At 36.2% G+C, this 26,334-nt stretch overlaps 1 protein-coding gene across 1 annotated transcript in view; it reads left to right on the forward strand.

The window, feature by feature from the left end:
- The window catches only part of AGPS (alkylglycerone phosphate synthase), a 140,990-nt gene extending 119,091 nt beyond the window's left edge, over positions 1–21,899 (forward strand). The window contains exons 19-20 of the mRNA XM_046658916.1: positions 2,050–2,107; positions 19,872–21,899. Coding sequence (XP_046514872.1) covers positions 2,050–2,107; positions 19,872–19,993 — 180 coding nt within the window. The 3' untranslated portion in view covers positions 19,994–21,899. The remainder of the gene's footprint in view (positions 1–2,049; positions 2,108–19,871) is intronic.
- Positions 21,900–26,334: the final 4,435 nt, after the last annotated feature.

Consider the following 26,334-nt stretch of genomic DNA (forward strand, 5'->3'; position numbering starts at 1 on the left):
GAATGTTTAGTTTGAGTCTCTTTAATCACTCGTGGCTTACCTGGTTGATAGCCCATAGAAATAAAAAGCATATTTGCTGCACTGGATTGTATACTGAATTGTGAGCTTAAAATTAATATTCTCTACATATTTTAGAATTAATAGTCTAAAATTAATGTTCTGTAGCCTGTGCTTCTTTGATTGTTACTTACAGTATGTAATACCTGATAAAGCTAAATACAAACTGTAGGAATCCTTGATACCACTTTTGGCAGCCCATCCATCTCAGGTGGTGGCTGCTGTTGAGGTCAGCAGCCCTAATGCTCCTGGTCTATGTTGCTGTAATGTCCTTATTCTAGGTTTATAATTTTTTGTTTGCTAAAACTGTATGTAGTCTATTGAGGTTCATTTGCTAGCAGTTTCTATTACATTTCTTAAATGGCCTTAAGCTTCTAATTTTTATAAAGCCTTCTGTTTGATGGTCAGTATTTTTCATTGCAAGTGTACCTAGAGTTGAAGAAACAGACTAGACTGTGGAGGAACCAAGAAGAGACTTGAGCTTTATTAAAACCTCGGGTGCCCTAGGGTTTTAACGGTATTGCGTGCCTGCCGAAGATAGTCCCACAGGGTGATTTTCAGTGGCACACTTTTAGACCTAAACCACAGATAGGGTTTGGTTGGCTCCCTCCTATGCCTCCCCCAACCTTTTGTTGTTGTTGTTGTTACAGCTTTTTTGAAGTATAACTGAAATACAGTAAACAGCACTTATTTAAAGTTTTGACTTAATGTGTACACTTCTGAAATCATCACTCCAATCAAAATGATGAGCATGTCTATCACCTACACAAGTTCGGTTACTTTCCCATCACCTTAGCCTTTCAGTGTTTCAGTATTGCCCTCTGGCTAACCAGAGGCCCCGTCCCTGTAGTACTACAAGAGTGAAATTATTCCTTCTTTCCCAGTCTAAACTGCCGTTCTCCAAGTGCTCCTGATTTCAGGTAGCTATTGCTTTATTTAAAATAATTTGTTAGAAGATATAATCTCTTAGAGCAGGGCTTCCATATTTATGATTCATTTGAAAAACCCTAAATCCTAAGTGATGAGGATTCTTATAAATTACTTTGCAATGAGATGTGGTCCATCTGTCCCATCTGGGCCCGAACGCCTGATGGCTTATCCATACCCGAGTAATTCTGAGAGGTTAAAGGTACTGTAAATATTTCACCTCATGGCTATTGTATACTCAGAAATTGTATGTAATTCCAGTTTCTGTTACCCTTTTTTCACCCTGCACGTCAGTCATTCTGTATTTTGCTTTAAGTGTTAATCTTTCTAACCTTTGTGCTCTATAGGGAGCCTAGTCAGGGCCTAACATGTTAGGAGGATAAAACGAGGGTTTTTTCCCCACACTTAGATATCCATAGGCCTGACAAGTAATTTGTCCCAAGACATTGACCTAAGAAATGTTCTCCATAACAGCTTTTATGGTTGATCCCTGATAGCTTTGTAAGTAATCTTGAGTCCGATGCCCACTGTATGATATTAAGTGAGTAATTTAAGCATCTAAGCCTCGTTTTCTTTATCTGTGAAATAGGAGTAATTATAATTATTCCATAAGGCTATAGTGAGAATAAGTTACTGTGGGTAAATTGCTTAGTACTTTTCTGGACGTAGAACAAGCAGTCAATAAATGTCGGTTACTAGTGTTTGTTGATATAGTGAGATGTTTACTGCTGAATAAGACTAGACTCTGTCTTCATGAAATTTTTTTTATTATTAACAATTTAGTGCTGCTGAATTGATCGTTTTGCCTTCTTTTTCTTTTCTAGAATCTCAAAGTGACTGTTGTAGTAGACATTGTGACTACTCACTAGAAAAAAACTAATAAAGCTAGGCTGTATATTTTAATTGCTTTTTGAATGTAGTTAACCTAGGGAAAAAGGAAAATTAGGCTTCTAGTTTATTATTTAACCCAGGAAGTATGTGCCTCCTTTGGGAGCTGGGTCTTACTCTTTCACTTCAAAGTGAAATCTAAGTAGCAACTGTTTGTCGTATTTTCTCCAAATACAGGCAGCTGCTAGAGAAGAAATCCTCGCTAATGGAGGGAGCCTGTCGCATCACCATGGAGGTATTTTTTGGGGATAGAATTTCTAATATTCCTACTGTTAAAAATATTTGGTTTTATAAAATGCTGGGAAGAGTCATAAACTGAGTAATTTGAGAGCACTTCAGATTTCTTGAAAGTTTTTATGTCCGTCACTGAGGTAGTCTAGGTTGTGGTAGTAACCAACAGAAGCTTGACTTGGCAAGCTTGCCTCGATAAGGAAGCAGCCTTCTGAGTTCTCAGGGAATTTCATGTTACCCAAGAATAGCTCAGCTTGCCTGAGAGATATGTCCCCATTACAGCAAAAGTTTTCAAAGGGGAAAAAACCCTACATAAATGTTTTTCAGTCACTATTGAATGTAGCTGGACATCAGTTGTACCATATATTGAAGAGCTGTTTGTTCTGCCCATCCAAAATTCATCAAATTAGTCAAGACAAGATATGAAAAAAATCTTTTCAAGATTTTAATGCTATTTTCTGATTACTTGGTGAACATTGTGGTATGTATTAAGTTTTATCATAGGATTGATCACATCACAAATAAAAGATATATCTACCTATGTTACTAGCAGGCTTATAAAAGTGATATGAGGCAATTTTTAAAAAGTTAAACAATGGCCATTCTTCCATTAAAATTATAATTTTTAAGGTTATCCAACTATTTTCTGTAATAGAAATTTGTTCTTAATACGTCCTGCAATATAATTTGGTGCTTACAAAAATACCTATGTGTAGATTTTTAAATTTTAATTTTTTTTAGGGAGGAGCGTGAGGATAAATGACCACTGAATTTAAGAATTCAACTCCTCCTCTGCCCTGGATTCTTCATATCCCTCTTTCCCTGTTTGATTTTTCCATCATAGCATTTAGCATTATCCAGCATGCTATATCTTTATACTTCTTAAAATTAGCTATGAGGACAGGTACTTCAGTTTTGTTTTTTGCTGTGTACTAGTACCTAGAACAGTGCATGGGCCCAGTTAGCCCTCTGTACATGCATGTAGGATGAATGAAAGAATTTTCGTGAAAAAAGATTTTGGGCTATAGAGGATCTGTGTCCAGAAAACATAATAGCCAGGCCTAGAGAAGATTGCTAATGTGGATGAATGAAATTGAAAGACAATTCCCAGCATCTTTGTACCAATTTAATGTTTTTTTATCACCTTACTTTTTTCTCAACCCCTACAAATAAATTTCTCACTTAGTGACTGATAAGCATTGAAGTGAATGAATTTATTCTTTCCCTCCTCCTCCTGTTTATTATCTTTTGATGGAGATTATCTAAGGAATGTTAGAATGACAAAAATGAAAAAAAGGAGGAAAGTGGGTATTAGAAACCTCTCAAGTGGAATTAAAAGTTTCTGATGAATCTGAAAGTCTAAACCTAATTTTGCAAATTTAACCATGGGGTATTTCATAAAGATACTTAGATTTTTTAGCACCTTCCCTTAAAATGTTCAGAAAGCCATGTACATTATTTAAAATCTTTTTTATATATTCTATTTCAGGATGCCACTTTATTAGTATGTGAGGAACTTGTAAAAACATACTATCATGAAGTAATGATATGTTCTTCATTCTAAATCGATTGTATGGAGGGAGGAGGCATAGTACTTTTGCCAGAATTACTTGTTTGAAGAAAAATAAAATTTTCTTTCTATAGCCCACAGTTTCACCTTTTGGTACATGTCAACAGCCAACAGTGCACTTTTTCCTCTAAGATTGGAGATATTAACCCCTTATCAGATATACTGTTTGTAAATGTATTCTCCCAATTGTTAGGTTGTCTTTTTGTTTTGTTGATGGTTTCTTTTGCTGTGCAGAAGCTTTTTAGTTTGATGTAGTCCCATTTGTTTATTTTTTCTCTTGTTTCCCTTGCCTGGTCAGACATGGTACTTGAAAATATGCTGCTAAGCAAAGTTTGAAGAACATACTGCCTAGGCTTTCTTCTAGAAGTTTCATGGTTTCAGGGCTTACGTTCAAGTCTTTAATCCATTTTGAGTTCATTTTTGTGTATAGTGTAAGATAGTGGTCTATTTTCATTCTCTTGCATGTGGTTGTCCAGTGTTTCCAACACCATTTGTTGAAGAGACTTTCTTTTCTCTATTATATGTTCTTGGCTCCCTTGTCAAAAATTTTCTGTCCATAGACGTATTGGGTTTATTTCTGGCCTCTCAATTCTGTTCCATTGATCTGTGTCTCTGTTTTTGTGCCAGTACTGTGCTGTTTTCATTACTATTGCTTTGTGGTATATTTTGAAATCAGAGAGTGTGATACCTCCAGCTTTGTTCTTTTTTCTCAAGATTCGTTTGGCTATTCGGGTCTTTTGTTTTTCCATATAAATTTTAGGATTCTTTGTTCTATTTCTATGAAAAGTGTCATTGGAATTTTGATGGGGATTGCATTGAATCTGTAGATTGCTTTAGGAAGTATGGACATTTTAACTATGTTAATTCTTCCAATTCAAGAGCATGGGATATCTTTCCATTTCTTTGTGTCTTCAGTTTCTTTCAACAATGTTTTATAGTTTTCAGTGCATAGGTCTTTCACCTCTTTGACTAAGTTTCTTCCTAAGTATTTTATTTTTTTGTTGTTGTAATTGTAAATGGGATTTTATTAATTTCTCTTTCTGCTACTTCATTGTTAGTGTATAGAAACAACTGATTTTTGTACGTTGGTTTTGTATCCTGCAACTTTACCATATTCATTTATTATTTCTAAAAGTTTTTTTGTGGATTCTTTAGAGTTTTCTATATATAAAATCATATCATCTGCAAATAGTGACAATTTCAATTCTTCCTTTCCAGTTTGGATCCCTTTTTTTTTCCCCAAGGGAGATTAGCCCTGAGTTAACATCTGCCAATCCTCCTTTTTTTGCTGATGAAGACTGGCCCTGAGCTAACATCTGTGCCCATCTTCCTCTACTTTATATATGGGACACATACCACAGCATGGCTTGCCATGCAGTGCCATGTCCACCCACGGGATCCGAACTGGCTAACTCTGGGCTGCTGCAGTGGAATGTGCACACTTAACCACTGTGCCACTGGGCTGGCCCCTTGAATTCCTTTTGTTTCTTTTTCTTTCCTGATTGCTCTGGCTAGGACTTCCAATCGTATGTTAAATAAGAGTGTGAAAGTGGGCATCCTTGTCTGGTTCCTGTTCTTAAGAGGGATAGCTTTCAGTTTTTCTCCATTGAGAATGATCTTAGCTGTGGGTTTGACATATATGGCCTTTATTATGTTGACGTACTTTCCTTCTATACCCATTTTAGTGAGAGTTTTTATCATAAATGGATGCTGTATCTTGTCAAATGCTTTCTCTGCATCTATTGAGATGATCATGTGGTTTTTCTTAATTTTGTTAAGTGGTATATCATGCTGATTGATTTGTGGATGTTGAACTATCCCTGGATCCCTGGAAGAAATCCTACTTGATCATGGTATATGATCTTTTTAGTGTATTGTTGTATTCGATTTGCTAGTATTTTGTTGAGGATTTTTGCATTGGTGTTGACCAGTGATATTGGCCTATTTTGTGTGTGTGTGTGTGTGTGTGTTGTCCTCTTCTGGTTTTGTATCAGGGTAATGTTGGCTTTGTAGAATGAGTTAGGAAGCTTCCCTTCCTCTTCAATTTTTTGGAAGAGTTTGAGAAGGATAGGTACTAAGTCTTCTTTGAATGTTTGGTAGAATTCACCAGGAAAGCCATCTGGTCCTGGACTCTTATTTTCTGGGAGGTTTTTGATTACTGTTTTGTCTCCTTATTCATGATTGATTTATTCAAATTCTCTATTTATTTTTGATTCAGTTTTGGAAGGTTGTATGATTCTAAGAATTTATCCATTTCTTCTGGATTATCCAATTTGTTGGCGTATTGGTTTCATAGGATTCTCTTATAATCTTCTGTATTTCTGAGGCATCTGTTGTAATTTCTCCTTTTTCATTTCCGGTTTTATTTATTTGAGCCTTCTGTCTTTTTCTTGGTGGGCCTAGCTAAAGGTCTGTCAGTTTTGTTTATCTTTTCAAATAACTGGCTCTTGGTTTCATTGATTTGTTTCTATTGTTTTTTTATTCTTTCATTTATTTCTGCTGTGATTTTTATTATTTCTTTCCTTCTACTGATTTTGAGCTTTGTTTGTTCTTCTTTTTCCAGTTCCTTTAGGTGCACTGTTAGATTGTTTATTTGAGGTTTTTCTTGTTTGTTGAGGTAGGCCGGTATTGCTGTAAACTTGCCTCTTAGAACCGCTGTTGCCATATTCCAATAAATTTTGGCGTATTTTCATTTTTATTTGTCTCTAGGTATTTTTTTATTTTTCCGTTGACTTAATCATTGTTCAGTAGCATTTTGTTTAATCTCCACATATTTATGGTTTTTCTGATTTTCTTCCTGTAGTTCGTTTTTAGTTTCATATCTTTTAGCTCAGAAAAGATGCTTGGTATTGTTTCAGTCTTCTTAAATTTATTGAGACTTATTTTGTGGCCTAATATGTGGTCTGTCCTGGGGAATGTTCCATGTGCATTTGAAAAGAATGTGTATTCTGCTATTTTTGGATGGAATGTTCTGTATATATCTACTGAGTCCATCTTGTCTAAGCTGTCATTTAAGGCCAGTGTTCCCTTATGGATCTTCTGTTTGGATGATCTATCCATTGGTGTAAGTGGAGTGTTAAGGTCTCCTACTATTATTGTGTTACTGTCTGTTTCTCCTTTCATGTCTGTTAATAATCTCTTTATATATTTAGGTGCTTCTGTGGTATTTTTGATACGAAGTACACTTAATGCTTTTTCACGTTGTTGTATGTTTTCCATGTTATAAATGTTACTGGTCCACAAGGCAATAGAGTTTCAAAGAATGGTAGTCCTTTGCCTGAAGGACCTTAGAATCCAGTAAAATAATATGGTAGCATTTCAACAGGCCACTGATCAAAACTGGTAGGATTATGATATCATTATCACTTTCACCAAGGCAAAAGTCTCCCTTTTTCTTTGAAAAACACTCAAAAGGTGACTTTAATAAACATGTAAAATGCTATAAATGTTGAAACAGTGAAGAGAAGGGAGATGGGATAGGGAAGGAATTAACATTTATAAAGCTATAAATATTTACTAGGTGCTCTGCATAACTTAATCTCCTTTAATTCTGCTCAAAATGCTGTGGAGTAGGTAGTATTCTTGTCTTTCCAATGAAGATATATTAAGGTTCTGAGTGTACAGTAACTTGCCCAAAGGTATCAACAATAATTGTTAGTGCCAGAATTTGAATTTGAACTCGAGTCCTCCTGCTTCAGTGTTCTTGTTATCTTACTTAAGAGCCTAAAATAGGGAAAATCAGCAAAAAGCTAAAAAGATTGAAATTGACAGCTTTTGGAAAGAGACATATAATAAAAAAAGGATATGAAAGACTAAACATTACTGTTTTTCTTTTAAAATATAAAATCTCTACTTCTTTAATTTTGACATTAAGTTAATTACCTGTCCTGCTTTAGATGTTAAAACAGAAATGAATCGGGGTCAGCCTGGTGGCACAGCGGTTAAGTTCGCACGTTCCGCTTCTCAGTGGCCCGGGGTTCGCTGGTTCGATCCTGGGTGCAGACATGGCACCACTTGTCAGCCCATGCTGTGATAGGCATCCCACATATAAAATAGAGGAAGATGGGCATGGATGTTAGCTCAGGGCCAGGCTTCCTCAGCAAAAAGAGGAAGATTGGCAGTAGTTAGCTCAGTGCTGATCTTCCTCAAAAAAACAAAAAACAGAAAGGAATCAACCTTTTAATTTCCTCATCAGAGATATTTCATTGTTTTCTCAATTCTTGCACATAAGTCAGTTTGACTTTCTTTCTATTGTAGGTTTCTAACACATTAGCAGTATCAGGTAATAAAAACAAATGCAAGTCAGGTCATGTTACAGTAAAACTCCTTGTATAATTTATGTGCATTTTTAGGTTCTAGGCTTATAGACTTTTGTTTGTTGAAGATTCCAGGTTTCATGAAATAGTGTATTTTTAGAAATTATTAGCTTGAATTTGAATGTGGCAAAGTTTGGTTACATATTAATTCATGGAGAGGTTCTGCTTTATTTAAATAGAATTCTTTTATTTCTATCATATTTTTATATTCTGTGTGGTCAAAAATATCACCGCATGGAAACATACTCTAAACTATCTAGTTTCTTTTATTGCTTAGAAAAAGAAACTAGGGAAGCCTGAATGCAAAATATGTTTCATATGTGCTGGTAAAATGAAGATGCTTTCCTTTGGCCAGCTTGTCCTCTTTCAAACTGCTCAATGTTGGAGTGCTCCAGGGCTCAGCCCAGAGCCAGCTCATTCTCTGTGTTCACTCGCTCCCTGACTGATTACCTCAGTCCCAGCACTTAAAACCCTATGTGCTGATGACTCCCAATACCAGATGGCATCCCCACCATGACACTCTAGTATAGGTCACTATTTTTTCCTTCTGGGACCACTGCAGTAACCTCCTGACTGGTCTCTTTGCTCCTGCTCCTGCTCCCCTACTGTCATTTGTCTTGCTGCCAGAGTAATCTTTTTAATACTCAGTGTTTTGTCCTCATATTCAGAATAAAATCCAAAGTCCTTATCAGGACCTTCAAGGATAGGCATGGTATGTCTCTCTCTCTCTGTCCTCATCTCTTACTGCTTTTTCCTTCTAGCACTGTTGGCCTTCTTACTATTCCTCAGACATATCTTTCCCTTTCAAAGCCTTTGCTATTTGTTTCCTCTTTTTCTGATGTTCTTTCTCTTGTTTTCCCCCCCGTGATTTGCATTGTTCCCTTCCCCATCGTTTAGATCTCTAATATAATGGCACCTTCTTAGAGGTGCCTTCCCTGTTCTCTTGTGTAGTTCTGTGTTCCTTATTTGAATAAGTTCAGTGAGGTTGCTGACTTTATCGTGTTCGTCACCGTGTTCCACAGTCCCTAGCACAGTGACTGGCTGTTCTACACAGTAAATGCTCAATACGCATGTTAAGGGAGTGGATGAGTGCCCAAGTGCTCACAGAATTTGGGGCCTTTTTGAAAATTCTCAAACAGCTCTGAATCTTTCCTGTTAGAGTAGTGTTAGTCTCATTGCTGATTGACTTCAAACCTTTAGTAATCAGGCCTGGTTTGAATGTAGAGTCATGTTTAATCATGGAAAGGCTCAGTTTATTCCATAATATTTCTGGGAAAATGCATTAACCAAGTCAGTTATTTAGTGGAAAAGTAGGTAAAATAATGTATATTTCTCTACAACCACATAACACCAGCCATTTTAGTATTCTTCCACAGATGCGTGTTGTGTGTGTAAGATTCATTCAGACTTTGTCTTAAAACACTTAAGAGTTTGACAGCCTTTAAACAGTGGGGAAAGAACATGGGCTTTGGAGTCAAATCTGTATTTGACTTCTGGCTCTTTACTTAACCAGCTGTGTGACTAAGGGAAATAACTTCTCTGAGCTACAGTGTTCTCATCTGCAAAACGGGAATAACAGTACCTCCCTCAGAGATTATTGCAAGACTTAAATTTGATAATGTATGTAAAGCATCTAAAGTGCCTTGCATATGGTAGGTGCCTCAAAAACAGTCACTTTTTTAAAAAATAAAAGCAATAGACAGCACTAGGTGAAACTCTGGTTTGTATTCTTAAACTCTTGCCCTAACTATTGAAGAAAGGATTACAGTTTATTTGAAAAAGATCCATATGTTCAAGGGATATGATTGAACAGTTGTCTTAATGTATTTTCATCATAACCTGCAGTTGGTCTCACTTTATAGGCAGTTGTATTACAGTCTGTATGAAAGAGAAATAAATTTCCTTCACACCGTTGGCTACAAAATTTGTTATAGAAAAATGTGTATTTTCGTAAATGCTTTTCTGCTTAAAGTTAATCATCTGATTTGTGAATTTCAAATATCCTTTGCTATTCAGTATAGTTTCATAAAGCAGAAGTGTTTTCATATAAATTTTAAATAGAATGGGTTTAATTGTCCTGCTAAACTTAATCAATAATAGAGCTTTTGAGAGATGACTTCTTTTTATTTATTTATTTATTCTTCTCTTTTTTTTTTTTTTTTTGAGGAAGATTAGCCATGAGCTAACTACTGCTAGTCCTCCTCTTTTTGCTGAGGAAGCCTGGCCCTGAGCTAACATCTGTGCCAGTCTTCCTCTACTTTATATGTGGGATGCCTACCACAGCATGGCATGCCAAGCAGTGCCATGTCCACACCCAGGATCCGAACCGGTGAACCCCGGGCCGCCGAGAATCGGAACGTGCCAACTTAACCTTGCGCCACTGGGCTGGCCCAGATGACTTCTTTTTAATGTGTAGAAAAGATTTTTCTTAATTTGCATCCTGAACTTAAAACTCAAGTTGACCTCTTTATTTACTGACCATCAGGCAGTGTCGTGACACTCTCAGTACCATTTTTGAGCTCAAGAGTAGAAGGGCTAGAGGTTGGGGAAATATTGATGCAATTTCTCTTAGAGAGTTTGGCCTGTAATTGTGATTAATAACAGTTGCTTTCATTATCTGGAAACAGACAGACTGGTTTGTCTGCCTACAATCATGCTGTGATAAATGGAGCTATTTTACCTCTGGTTTTGTATATCAGAGAAAACAGATGTAGTCTGGAACTGGAGGCTATAGGAAATTATAAAGCCTGCTTAACTTAATCTTCATAGTGCTTGTTTTTGTAACTGAGGAGCTGGTCAGTTTAAACAGCAGAGTTTATATCAGCCATGTATTTAATTTTAATTTATGACTTAAGTTTTTAAGTTGTTCATTTGGTAAAATTATAACTAAGTCCTTATTGGGAAGTAAAAAACCTGATTAAATATAACCAGTCTTACTTTAAATATTGGTGTCTTAACTGAACCAAGATTATTTCCTATGTTCAGAGAATAACTATGGGGCAGCTGCTCTTAGCTTTTTTTGTGGTCTTAACAGAATCCAAGAGTGTCAGAAACTTTAAAAGTAAAAAGAGACTACTTAAAAGAATGACCAAAAGATCAGTGTTGAGGCTGTTTATTAAAAACCTGTAGTATGAAATAAAAGACATACAAATTGGAAAGGAAGAAATAAAGCTGTCACTATTTATAGATGACATTATTGTCTTTTTAGAAAAATCCCAAAGAATCTACAGATACAAGATCATCAAGATTGTAGAATACAAGAGCACACGCAAAAATCATTTGGATTTCTGTATGTTAATAACAAACATATAGTAACTGAAATTTAAAACACAATACCATTTACAGTTGCTCCAAAGAAAATGAAATAGGCGTAAATCTAACAAAATATATATGTACTTAGGCATAAATCTAACAATATATACAGGATCTGTATTCTGAAAACTATAGAAGGTTGATGAAAAAAATCAGAGAAGGCCTAAATAAATGGAGAGACTCTGTTCATGGATTGGTAGAAAACTGAACATGGTAAAGATGTCAGTCCTCCCCAGATTGATCTATTTGTTTAATGCAATTCCTTTCAAGATTTTGGCAAGATTTTTAGTAGATATAGAAAAGATTATTCAAAATTTGTTTTGTAAGCAAAGGAGCTAGATAGCTAACAGTTTTGAATAAAGAAAATAAAGTCATAGGAATCAGTCTACCTGATTTTAAGACTTACAATATCGGTACAGCTACAGTAATCAAGACTATGTGATATTGGAGGAGAGACACGTTTATCAATAGAACAGAATAGAGAATCCAGATATAGACTCACACAAGTGTGTCCAGCTGATTTTGACAAATCCAATGGAGGAAGCATCTAGCTTTTTTAACAAATGGTACTGGAGCAACTGGATACCCACAGGCAAAAAAAAAAAAAAAAAAAAGAGAACATTGTTTTTTAAACCTCACACTTTCTACCAAATTAACTCAAAATAGATAATAGATTTAAATGTAAAACATAAAATAATAAAACTTTAAAAAAAAAACAGGAGAAAATCTTCAGGCTCTAGAGATAGGCGAAGAGTTCTTAAACTGGTCACCAAAAGTACAGTCCATTAAAGGAAAAATTGACAAACTGGATCTCATCAAAATTAAAAATGTTTGCTCTGTGAAGGACTCTAAAGAACATGAAAAGGTAGGCTACAGAGTGGGAGGAAATATGTGCAAACCACATATCCAAAAAAAGACCTGTGTCTATAAGATAGAAAGAACTCTCAAAACTCACTAGTAAAATGCAAACAGTCCAATTAGAAAATGGGCAAAAGATATGAAAATCATTTCACTGAAGAGGATATACAGATGGCAAATAATCACATGAAAGATGTTCAGCATCATTAGCCATTAGGGAATGTAAATTAAAACCACAAGAGAAATCATTATGCACCTATCAGAAAGCTAAAATTAAAAAATAGTGACAAAATCAAATGCTGGTGAGGATGCGGAGAAACTAGATCAATTATACATTGCTGCTGGTGACATAAAGTGGTGTAGCTATTCTGTGAACAGTTTGGCAGTTTCTTATAAAAGCAAACATACAGCTACCATTCAACCCATCAATTACACTCGGGCATTTATACCAGAGAATTGAAAACCTATTACTCATAATAGCCCAAAACTGGAAACAACCCAGATGTCCTTCAGCTAGCAAATGGCTGGCTACACAAACTGTGGTACATCTATCCTGTGGAGTACTGCTTAGCAATAAGAAGAAATGAACTGTTAGTGCATGCAGCAACTTGGATGTTTCTCCAGGGAGTTATGCTGAGTGAAGAAAAAGCCAATCCCGAAAGATTACCTACTGTTGGTTCTATTGCTATAACACTTTTGCAATGACAAAATTATAGAACTAGAACGGATTAGTGGTTTCCAGAAGTCGAGTGTGGGGTGGAGGTGACTATACACAGGCAACAGTGGGATCCTTGTGATGATGGTACTGTTCTGTATCTTGATTATGTCAGTGTCAATATCCTGGTTGTGATTTTGGTCTTTTGATACTACCAGATGAGTATAGCCTTTCCAATATTGGATCTTTATCAGACTATCAATAAGATAGCACAAAGTTTGTTTGGCCCTTTAAATTAATTTTTCCCCCTTGGTTTATTGTGACTGGCTTTTTCTCACATAATTTATAAGTAGTTTCCATTGAAGCAATGTTCTAAGTAGTTGGATTCCAAGACCAGATTGTAAAAGCCAATTTAACCCATAATTTAGCTGAAAATTTAACTATTTCAGCTGTATCATAGGATAAACAGATTTGAGAGCTGACAAAAAGTCTGTTGTAAGAACGTCTTGATCCCTGTGCCTTCCCACCCGTGAAATTACAGATTCCCCATCCAAGACAAAAGAGAAGGGACAACATTGTGTTTGCCATCTCTTACCTTGGGTTATATATACCCATTGTGGCTTCCAGCCTCACGTGTGTCACTAGGAGAGAATAGGTGGTTTGGATAATACAGTCATCCTTTAGTATCTGTGGGGGATTGGTTCCAAGAGGCCCCCTCAGATACCAGAATCCACGGATGCTCAGGTCTCTTAGTCTGCCCTGCATGGTATTGTTGGATGCGGAACCCATGGATACAGAGGGCCGACTGTACTACCTCTCTGGACCTCTAAAGAGAACTTTTTCATCCAAGACTTTTCTGAGTACTAGATGTTTGCCTCTCTGAGAATGCCTGTACTACATTATTATATTATATTGTTATAGAGTAACTTTTTATAGTTAGTTTTATGTGATTAGCAAACAATTCATCCTAATAGATATTTTCAAGTGTAACGTCTGTTAAAAGTGACTTTAGGTAAAATTTATTTTTAATGTTGTTCTGTGTTGTCTAACATAGAAATCACTAGGCTACATGCAGCTATTTAAGTTTAAATTAACTAAAATTAAAAATTCATTTCCTCACTTGCAGTAGCCACCTTTCAAGAGCTTAATATCCACATGTGGCTAGGAGCTTCTATGTTAAACAGTGGAGTATAGAAATTTCTGTCATCACAGAAAGTGCTACTGGACAGTGCTGTGAATCTTTATTTCATATATATTTTCACACATTGACCGGAAAAATGGCCAAAAAAAAAATGACTCAAAAGTTTTTTTCAGTAGACATTAGATTCAAGTCTTTAGGAGTTAACTTTTAAAATAAAGTAGCACTTGTTATTAATGGTTGGTTTTCTTCTGTCCACTGTACACTTTTGCCAGACTTTCAATTTGATCAGTAGCCTCAAATTTAGAACAAGGTCACCTTGTAATGGCAATAAGCCATTTACTACTAATCCAGCTGCTTGTAACAGTGAAGGTATGTTGCCTTTATGGAAATTATTTGGGCTCCTAGGAGATAGACCTGTAGAAGCATCTAGTCCAGGATTTCTTGTCTTGGCACTGTTGACATTTTTGGCTGGATAATTCTTCGTTGTGGGGGCTGTCTTGTGCATTATAGTATGTTTAGCAGCATCCCTGGCCTCTACCCACCAGATGCTGGTAACATCACCCCAGTTATGACAACTAAAAATGTCTGCAGACATTGCTAAATGTCTCCCGGGGGTCAAAATTGCCTCCGTTGAGAACCACTGATATAGTTCAAAGAGTCCTAGAGATTTGAAGAAAATGAGAGTTTTAGGTTCCATGATATACTTTCTCCTGTCTTAGCTACTGAGAGTACCTCTGAGTATATCCAAGAAATAATTTCAGAATATAGGGAATGCAAGGCAGATAGAACCAAAGGAAATTAAGGAAACCCAGACATTTCAATCCCTACCCCTTAACAAAAATGGCTTATAGATAACTGTCGTTCAGTATTTCTTTTTTCTTTTTGCTTTTTCTGCTTTATCTCCCCAAACCCCCCTGTACACAGTTGTGTATCTTAGTTGCAGGTCCTTCTAGTTGTGGGATGTGGGACGCCGCCTCAACGTGGCCTGACGAGCAGTGCCATGTCCGCACCCAGGATCCGAACCCTGGGCCGCCGCAGCGGAGCGTGCGAACTTAACCACTCAGCCACGGAGCCAGCCCCTATTTTTTCTTTTAACTAACGTTCATTGAATTCTTACTGTGTGGCATATACAACTACATTATGCAGCAGGACTACAAAAATGAATAAAACATGGCCCTAGTATTCAAGGAGCATATGATGTTTTCCATTCTTTTCTGCCCTTTTCTATCTCATGTTATGTGACCTGTTCACTGCATAAAGAAATCAAACATGACTTTACATATTCACTAAGCATTAAATTAGACTCTTGGAAAGTCATAGTCCTATCTCATATGCCTATAAAGTCTGGATGTTAGCATCCCTCAGTTGGAGATCTGTTAACTAACATTCAGCATGTATCGCTGCCAAAACCAAGCATGCACACAAAAGTGTGCTTTATATCACGAACAAATGGACAGCTAAATCTTTTCAGGTTGAAATAACCCCCTCTCAGAAAAACATCATCATAGTCAGATCACCCAGGTACCTCACAGAGTAGAAATTGTCCATTGTGCTTCTCTGATCACCCAGGTACCTCACAGAGTAGAAATTGTCCATTGTGCTTCTCTGTCCTCATCAGTACCTAACAAGTTTCATGGGGCCAGAACCTCATCTGGCAAGAGCTTGGCTGTCCCTCTGGCACCAATTCCTTATATAACCCACCAGTAGTATAGCTGGATTAATTAAATCTTGAAATACAAAGTCGATGCTCAGATCACTCATACAAGCAGCTAAGTCTAGATTTTCTTTTTTAAATCTGACCTATGGAATAGTGCTAAAAAGGTATCCAGGATGCTCAAACTAGAACTTTCAAAATATAGTTGTTATGATAATGGTTAGGTGTTTTTAGCTTTGTCTAAATTCTACTTCTGAGCTGTAGCATTAGTAATCTTTTTAATGTACCGTCCATTTCATAATTTGTTTTTAAATAAGTTTATAATAAATCTTTTAAATCTTATAATCAAATTCATAATTCAACAAGTTTTTAATTTATTTAGCTAAAACGAACTCTGACTAGTACACCCTAGATTTATCCCTTTTACGATGGGGACTATTTGCTAGTCTCTGCTAGGTCTTCAGTCCTTTACACCACAAAGAGTAGTTCCAGATAATTTTTGGTGGCCAGGCTAGCCACCATGTCCATATTTCAACGCACAACACTCCCATTACCCCTCCCCCTTGCATACGTATCTATTCATTCTTTTATGCTGTTGATCATACCACAAAATGCATTCTTTCTTGAGCTATTAGCGTCCAAAGGAAACTGTTGAGCCTGTGATTTCAGAGACTTATCCCAAAATCTTCCATTTTCTCTGTTCCAAAAGTAAATTTTAAAAGATGTGCTGTATATTGTGGAAGAACACAAAATACTTGTTTTATCCAGGATAGTCTGTATATACATTATTAGAAATTAAATTGTGAATTCCACTTTTAATTTAAGCAGAAAAAGAATTTCCCCCATTAGTTTTCTATAATGTTTAGTACTTGACTAGCCTATGTTTTTAGTATCTTTAAAAATACATCCAAGCCTCTAAAATACCTGGCTTAAGTACTTTGGGCATTATGTATATAGAATAATTGTGAGCAGTGGAATACAGCGTCCCTATCTTGTTTTTGAAGATGATGGACTTGGCTTTTTGTAGCTCTAGTGTTGACTCGCAGGCTAAGTTTATGATTCTAGAGAATCAGAAGTCAAAGGGATGTTGTTGAGTTAGTAGTCATGAATGCCCCACATCAGATAACCCAGGTCTGGAAAGAGCAGTATGTTTCATGTGGTATGAATGTACACGTGCCTTTTCATGGATAACTGTACATATAAGGAATGTTGAAATAGTCTTAGACCACCTGTTATTTGCTGTTTTTATTCATCCATTTTCCCCTCCTCCAATATGGCATGCTACATAAAGGACAGAGTACTATTTCTTCATTTCTGAAAAGGAGCTCCACGAATGTTTTAGCAACTACTATATAGTTGTGCGTCCATGTGTTTTACATGTGTCCAGATCAGTGTAGTTAGCTGATTTCTGAATGCCTACCAACGCAAATAAAGATTGTACAAATGATATTATTATTACTGTTGTTGAGCTCTAGAATAAAAATCTTCTATTTTGAAGAGTGATCCCTCTTTGGGATTAGGGCCTTTGGTGTTTCATTGTTGTTTTTTAGATTTATTGATTCATCCAAGACAGCCAGAGAAGGATCTCTAGAATTTTATGAAGACTATTTCCAATACTTTTCTTAATATAAAGGCTCCTTGAGCTTTTTTACTTAAGCTGTTTTCTCTTTGTGCACTTATGCTACAATGTAATTGACTTAAATTGAGAAAACCAAAAAAATTCCTAGTCTTTTTAGTTGCATAAACCATGATTTCTTACCTCAGTTCAAATTCTCTTATCACTGACAGAAGAAGCCCACAGACCTCTGCCATCAAGGGGTTAAATTCTTTCATCAAATATGTTTATGAGGGGCCACAGCTATGCTGCCTATATTGCCTTTTTTTTTTTTTACTTTCTAGTTCACTAATCAAATGTATGTTAGATTGATTATTGTAAAAGTATAAACCATAGAAAATTTGACAAGATAGATGTGTAAATTATCCCTCTGACAGAACTAATGATGCACTCCAAGCACCTTCTGTTTTCCAGCGCTTGGTGAGCGACTTCATTAAATATGCAGTGGCTGTTGGGTGGCTTCTCAGACGATGGTTCAGTTCCTTGTGGAATTGCATTATTACCAGAGGTGTAAAACCAGGCAGACAAGCTAGCTGTTGGGCATCCTGCTGAGGTTCTAATGTGCTCCATCTTGTTGGAGCAGTTGTTTGCAGTCTTTTCAGGACAATTACATCCATAACCACAGGACACATTCAGTGAAACTATATTACAGATAACATAGGAGACTGGCATTGACTGTTCTTCACCCTTCTCTTTTGAGCTGCCTCAGTATGGGTAGCTTATAATCATGCCACTTCTACTACTCAAGAGTAGTTGCGTTTTTTGGGTTTTTTAATCCTTTGGAGCAAATCTGGAAATAACTAATTTATAACTTTTTTTTTTTAAAGATTTTATTTTTTGTTTTTCTCCCCAAAGCCCCCTGGTACATAGTCGTTTATATTTTTAGTTGTGGGTCCTTCTAGTTGTGGCATGTGGGATGCTGCCTAAGCATGGCTTGGCAAGTGGTGCCATGTCTGCGCCCAGGATCCGAACCAGTGAAACCCTGGGCTGCCAAAGAAGAATGCGTGAACTTAACCACTCGGCCATGGGGCCGGCCCCTGTAACTTTTTTTAAGTGCTTAAAATCATAGGATATTTGAAGTGAAAAGAGTTTATGGATGCTAATCCCTTTGCAGATGAGAAAACTGAGGCTGAAGCATTGTGATGTGTTGTCTCAGGGAGATAGGAGGAGGACCTGGTAGAACATCTTTTAGGTGGTAGAGATTGCATGAATAGGAATTTGTACTGTTTGGTGTCTAGTTTTAGAGCTCTTTTAAACTAAATTTTTCTTTTTGAATTTAGGATTTTTTTTTCCTTGCTGTACCTTATTTTTCCCCATCTTAATACCAACAATGCTTTTTTATTCCTGGAAGCCAAGCAGGAATATTTTTCTTTCTGAGGATATCATGGTATTTATTATTTTAATGACAATTTGATGGTTTCCTGGAGAACTGGACACAAAAGATGATTTGAGATGAGCTTGAAATGGTATTTAAGGTCTCTGAAAGGCAGATGCTACGGTGTTATCAATGCAGCCTGATAGATGGCAGTGCATTTTAGAATGACAGGCTGAATGCTTTAATGAAAGAAGCCTTCACATTTTGGTTGGCCAATTAAATCACTGTTGATGACTTTGGATCATTAGTGAACATTTGTGGAAAATGACCATTTGAATTCAATTATTACAATAATACATTTGAAAAGTACTAACCGCAAATAATGCTACCTCTGAATTAAAAGATTTATCCATTTTGCCACAAATAAGTCAGCACATTGCTTTGCTTTTAATGCAAAAGCAAGTTGACATTCCATGATTCTTGTACAGATTAAGTACATGTCCTTTCTTACAAAAGTTCTTCTTAGAAAAGGTTATGTTTTTCATTGAGTGCCTTCAAAATACAATTTATGCTGCTAACCATTATTTTACTTCATTATTCTTAGAAAGAATTAGCAAGACCTAGAAACAAAGAAGGGGGAACATTATACAGTGTATAAAGGCAGAAGATCAAGTTTAAAATGGATTAGGTATTTGATTTATTTAGTGCCTAGAAAAATCTCTAATTCTGTGAAAACAATGAGAAGAAAGTAACCATTTTTGGGCAACATGCAAATTTTTTTAAAAGTAATCTGAAAAGAAAATGCAGATGGAAAGCTTCATAACCAGATTTTTTTCTTAAGCCCAAGGTTCAGATTTTCTTAATTTTTTGAAGCTTTGTTCTCCTTAAAATATTTTATGGCTGTATAGCCTGTCGTTTTTTAATATACCCAACAAATTCACCTGGGTATGATATTTTTCTTTGGTTAACTTCATTTTCTCTGAAACTTTGGTGTGTTTTGGTAGTTAAGACAGGAGGTGGGTTCTTTTGAAATGCATGTTTTTCTCATTTTGTTATTTGTAAAATAGGCTAATCTCAGTGCAACCTTCCTTCATCTCCATTTCATAGTTTACAGAGAAAGGAGACACTGTGGAGCGCAGGCTTCCCCTGGGAAGACACTGGGCTTAATGAGCTTTGTAGTCTGGTGGGCTCAATAAATCAAATAAAGCAAAACATTTCTCATTTTTGAATAAAAGCATTTATCACACAGTGTTTGTTCATTCATGGTCACAAGATTGATTGGTTCCCAGCATCATAGTGTATATTGAAGCATTTTTTATTTTGTTTTTCCAGTGGGCAAGTTACGGAAGCAATGGCTAAAGGAAAGTATCTCTGATGTTGGCTTTGGGATGCTGAAGTCTGTCAAGGAATATGTGGACCCCAATAACATCTTTGGAAGCAGAAACCTTTTATAAATCCATTACTGTTGTTATGAAAAAGGTCACTTTTTTTTTTAAAGTCTTCAACTATGGTTATACCAGTAATCAAATATATCATGGACTATATTTCGGCTACATTTGTTTGTTGGTTTAAAATGTTTGTTTTACTCTGTAGTTTGTTTTGTTTCTACATCTTTGGATTGACAGATGGTATTCCTAAATTTCTTTCATTGTAGGTGCATCAGTTTACTGCCAACTGGTTGTCATTTCAAATTTTAGTCAGGCAGCACAAGGCTGCCAGTTGTTATTTCAGAGGAAGATGCTGCCAGCTGTTTTGTTTTGATGCTTCCTCTTGGGAACAAAGGCAGATTTGGTGTCATCTACTGCTTATGTAGTCTCTTTTTAAAGGAAGGTTTCTGGGGAGCAGACATCAAGGGAAGGATTCCACTGAGGAGGGATACACATGTATGTTTTTTTAAGAGTACATTCTAGTGTGAGTAGGCCATCGAGGGAGGATACTCATGAAAGAATATAGGCAACCTGTTATTGGGATGCTTTCAGTTCTGTAAGGTGCTTGGCCTGCATTTTTCTTTGAAATTAGTATACCGTTATAAAACCTTAAATCATCAGTATATAAATTATTCTGTTAGAGGACACATTTTTGTTCTCCCTGTTTCTGTTTCTACTGAGTTATGAGTTGTATTTGTATCACTGAGATAACCTGTTGTTATATCCTTGTTCATTCATAATATGTTTTTAGAAGAAAAGCTGACTTACCATTCATTGTGTGTGAAGAACAGGTTTACCATGAAATGAATGCCTTTAATCAACTTGAGAGTCCTAATGTTTCTGATTTCGCATTCTGATTGCTGAGAAACAGAAGAAGCTGCAACAGGAGCAGAAGAAGGAAGACTCCTTACACTTAAATGTGTCCAGTTCAAAGAATTGTTTGGCTAAAGAAACACAGTCATCATTCAGCTATTGAATTTGAAAGCCTCAACAGTTTCAATGACAAAAATCTTTTTTTTTAAATTAACCCAAACAACACGATAAATTTTCATATAAAAGTAAAATTTCAATTTAGTTTTTACTAATGGTTTAATGCCTTTTTTGAATTACTGGTTTAACATAAATTTTTAAATGTATTAATACACATACCATGTCAAAAGTTTGAAATACCGTATTTCTTAAAAAATAGGAACATTAATCACATTTAGCAAACATTTATACATTCAAACCTGGATATTAAAATAAGTGAAATGATTACTTTGAATCACTGTCTGTCAAGGTTCATGATTCACAGTTTGAGATGTGTTCTTTTCTTACTGCAATATCTAACTTTTGATAATTTTTTAAAATTTAATATTTGATCAGATAATCTAAGTCAAAATGCAGACGATCCTTTAAAAGGACACACTGTCTGTCTATGTAGCAACAGCTCCAAAGTATTTTTGGGCAGTTTGATACCTTTTATATCTGAAGTAGCCTTAACCAGGAAAATGAAAATTTAAAATTGACAAAATGGTATTTTTAAGATTTCAAAATGGTAAATAATTTATAACTAGTAAAATTGGCCTCAAACTAAGAAACTTAAATCTGTAAGCAAATCAAAATTAAATATTAGTTTAACAACAAAAACTAAATATTTATTTATTAGAACTTGCCTCTCTTCGTTAGTGATTTATTTTTAATTATAAAATTTCCAGCAGATCTTTGCTTAAAGCCCTTAGTATTTGAAATAGTTGGATATACTTGATAAGGAAATTACAGTTGCCTCTAGAATTATAAAAATATCAGCTTTATAAAATGCATCTGTTCATGAAGGTAATTTCTCTAATTGGTGATCAAAATGTAAAGCTTAATACAGTACTAATATCTCACTGGAGTGTATACGTGTTTCTGAGTAAAATTCTTTTTAATAAAACTTACAGATTCATAAGCAGATCCCTTCCTTTGCATGTGATTGTTCCAACATTCTTTCCCAGGGAGTTCAGATTTCAGCAGTCTCAGAAATCTGTATTTGATATTAGGAAACTATAAATGTAACACCTGAAATTATTGTGTTCACTCTTCTACATGAACCTTATGGAAATCAGTGATCTATGTCATTGTTTCTCCCCCCACGTACGCTGGCCCCCGACCTTGGTTTCATAGTAATGGCTACATTTTGTAGTTGGAATCAGTTCTCCAGGGATGGTTTTGACACATGACCACTCATCAGTGCCGTTTCCACTCTGACTTAGTAAATCCGAAGGCTCTTCCCCACCTTCGCACACCCACTTCGGAGAGGGGCCTCAGTGTTTCCTTAGTGTCTCTAGAGAGCTGAGCTCTTGAATATGCACAGAAGCACTTAAACCTGGCCTCATATTTCTGAAGTAACTGGAAATGGCTTCATAAAACTTAAAGTCCAGAGAACATTGTTTATGTGAGGCTTCTTAACTCATTTTGAATCAGTTTATTTAAAATTTTAAAAGGTCGTAGCCTATTTGGTTTTCAGTACTGCATAACACCAACTGATCTTTCTTAAATTAGTCATACTTCTGTTTTATTTGATGGTGTCACATTTGGGCTGGGGTTTTAGTGGGAATGGGAACTTGCTGCCTGTGCGGATATGAACAGGCTTTGTTGACCCTTAGAGAAACTGTTGCCTTAATGTTGGTGCAATTTACAGCGCGCAAGTGAATTTAGTCTAATGCTGAGTCACTTGAGCTTTTATAGTTTAGTAAGAATTGTAGAAGCCATGTGTTCAGTGTGCCCAGCATTTTACTACAAAGAAAGAGGCTTAAATTCTTCCCTCTTCTGAAGAATTGGTAGTATTCTTCCTAAATGCTTACATATGACAGTACTGTTACTTAAAAATTATTTTTGAAGCTGAAAGTCTCCTAGTGTGCATAGCTGTGTTATGTATTTTAGAAAACAAAAGCGCAATAAAGGATGAGCTTCCATCAGTATGTATGCTATACCAGATATGGATGGTTGCAAGGAACCCTCTTTTTCAGAATATTCTCTTAGTAACCGCTAAGTCCTAGTTTACGTTTTTGAAAATACCTTTCTGCATGTTAGCTCCAGAGATTTTCCTTTGTCATATTCTTTCATAGCTACAGTTTCTTAACCGTAGCTGATTGGAGAAGCCCTGTAGTCCCAAGCTGAAGCATCGGCTGTTCTCACGGGGCTGGGTTTGGTTGAGCATCTATTCTATACAAATGTGGAACACAGACATATTTATTATGGTTTGATACACAAACCACATGGGCTGGTGCTTGAGGCAACTCAAATGGAGTGTTGTGGAAAACATATCTCCATTTTAAGAGCCAGTGAGACAGGAGTTAAGGGCAGCTGTAATAGCTTTTGTTTACCACTTAATCTTTAGCAACTTTGATTTTAATTGGGGCTTAGCTCATGGTGGGAGAAAAGCAGAAAATAACAAATGCCAGTTTAGGATCGAAGAATCCAGAATCACCTTTGGCTTTTATGAGTTAGGGAAGGTTGGCTTTGTTCAGGGCTTCTTGTTCCTAAATGAGTCACATGTCAGTAAATTTATTTGATTTTTAGGAATTTCAGTTTCCTGAAAAGGCAACAACATATACATTGATGCTGAAATCGAGAAAGTATAAAAGATTATTTTTAAACTATTGATATGAAGGATGTAAGTTACTCAGCTTTCTGCTCCCTAAGCCAAGCACTGTTAGTCTTTAGTATGAATTTAACTGTAAGAACTACTTCTAGTGTCAACAGACGATAGAAACTTGTGTTATTGATAAAATGGACCTGGGTCTAAGGATTTTTTTTTTCTTCAAAGGAAGCGTGAAGCTGTTTGTTCTTCTGTTTGCATATGGGTTTTTCTTTCAGCTTTAGTTTTTCATCTTCATATTTCCACTGATTTGAAAGCAAAAGTAATTTTTATAATTTTACTAATGAAGCATAGTCAAGTGCAACCTAAATATAACTAAATCCCTTTAGATTTATAGCTGAGTATATTCTTAGCTAGGTTTTATCACTCTCTATTTTTTAAATCAATGTTATATTCCTGGGAGGTGTTTAGTCTCCTGTGAACCTGAAGCATTCCTGTTTGACCCTTGGAAGACCCTCAAAGAATGAGCACTCTTGTGCTCTTGCAACCACAGTTCCTTAACAAACATGAGTAGGGGCCACTGAAAAATAGAACACTCAAGCCAAAGAACCATCACAGAATTGATAACTTTACTTCTGTGATTTGGTTCCCAAAGGAGATTATTTTGTTTTTTTCCACAAGGAAGAAAAATAATACATTAAGTATCATTAAGAACATTTTTCAGAGATTCTGAACTTCCAAATCTGAGACGAGACAGAGAAGGAAGGGAAAAAAAATTTTAGTGTGGATTTCTAAGCAGCATACATGCATGTTTTCAAGGCATCTTATTGTTGGCAGTGTTTTTCATGAACAACATGAGCACCGTCTGAAAGAGGTCGTTTAACCCTTGCTCTTGTTCACATATCCAAAAGGACCACATGAAATGCTTGTACTGGTATACAGATTCTATAAATAATAATTTTTTTGAGCTACTTAAAGAATATCTCCAAAAGCTCACAGTGCCTTGTTGTCGTTGTTTTTTTTTTCCTATAAAATAGCCATTATTTAAAATGAGCGGGAGAGGGTAAGTCTTTGAAGACAGATTGTTTAGCAGTTGAAGGCTATTCCTCTTCAAGAACATGTCAGGAATTAAGTAGTTGTACATAAAAACACTGAAAATCCTTTCCACGGTGTTGGTTTGGATCCCCTAATCTAGTGTATTTATCTAATTGTGTGGTGGACCTGTATTCTCACATACTTCTATTCAGTTGATGGGATTTATATGTACTTCATTCCTACATTTTCATTCCTACTGTCCCAATTTAGTAGCCCTAAGATGTGGCTTGGTGGATGTGGCATACTCAGTCCCTGAGACACCACTACATGGTTTTGGACTTTTGCTCACACAGCTCCCTGAGCAGAGCCTGAGGGTGGGGTGGGGGGTTCTATTCCTTAAGTGTATGTCAGTCTTTTTGTGTGACGGTGCCTTCAGAATAATGAATATTTCTGTTCCTGGACAATGGTAAATCCTATGAGAAATATGTGTAGGTTATATTTCTTAATTTTTGTCCTTTTTTGCTAAGCCTGTGAAATACTTTGGCTCTGATACAACTTGACTTGAATAATATCTTATCCTGAGTCTTCCTCCAAGGCAGTACATATTCCTGCCAGTACTGTAGTAATCTTTTGGAAACTACATGTGGGTAAGCACTTGTATGTAAGCCATTATACTGCTGTAACTAATGCATACAAACAGTTCTTCTCTTTATATTTATAGTCTAAAAGTGGCTATCTAGTGGGAAGGAAAATTCCTCAGATTCCAGCACAGCTTTGTCAATTCCGACTGAGCCATACTGTTTTCCCAAGGGCTCAACGCATAGTCTGTATCCTGTGCTTTCAGTGTATGTTGGGATTCTTCTTTTATTGCTTTTGCTAGACTATACTGTTCTATAAGCAAATGCCCATGTGTGATTTTTAAGATGTGCTGGGAAAAAATAAAACAATACCAAAACCACTCATTGTTACAGAAATTGTTGCTTATTTCATGTTGGTTCATTTAACCTTTGTTGACATCATGCTATACTCAGAGAACGAATAGGGTAGAGTCTGTACCCATGAGGAGCCTCTCTAGTAGTAAGGGACATGTGCACAGATACTGATTTTGTCTTTGCCTGTGGCTCCCATACAGGAGGGAAGGTCGTAACTGTCTGGGCTCTGACACAACTGAGGATCAGCCTGTTGAACCCAGTCTTACATGATGCCTTTCAATAATCACTTGCCACGCTGATTTCAGCTCTTACGTTATTTAGTTAAAGAAAGCAATTTTCTCCCTGGCTTATATAAGCTCAGACTGAATGAAACTTAGAAATGATCTCATCTTATTTCTTCCCAAACATAACTGCTATCTAACCTCCCCCTCCCCCAAGCCACAAACAAATGACCAGTCCTCCTGAACATTTGCTGTGACCAAATAGGAATTTATTGCCTTTCTAAGAAGCTTTTTCCAATTTCTGAAATCTTGAAATATTAAGAGGTTTTTGCTTATTAGACTGAAATCTGTCTCCCTCTTCTATACATTAATGTAACTTCTGTCTTCTGTAGTCATGAAGAATTGTCCGATTGCTTTATTAAAGGGCAGCCCTTCAGGTATTTAAAGACAGCTCATGTTCCCCCAGATCTTCAACTTTTGCTCCTGTCAGTTCTAGACCCTTCAGCATCATAGCCCCATATGTGCCCATTTGATGTACTTAAAGTGAGTTATCTAGGCCTGAATGTTCTAGAGTAGTACCAATGATTTCCTTATTCTAGTCACTGATAAATGCATTTT

Source organism: Equus quagga, chromosome 4, assembly GCF_021613505.1.
Source record: "Equus quagga isolate Etosha38 chromosome 4, UCLA_HA_Equagga_1.0, whole genome shotgun sequence".
In the NCBI taxonomy this organism is placed as follows: Eukaryota; Metazoa; Chordata; class Mammalia; order Perissodactyla; family Equidae; genus Equus; species Equus quagga.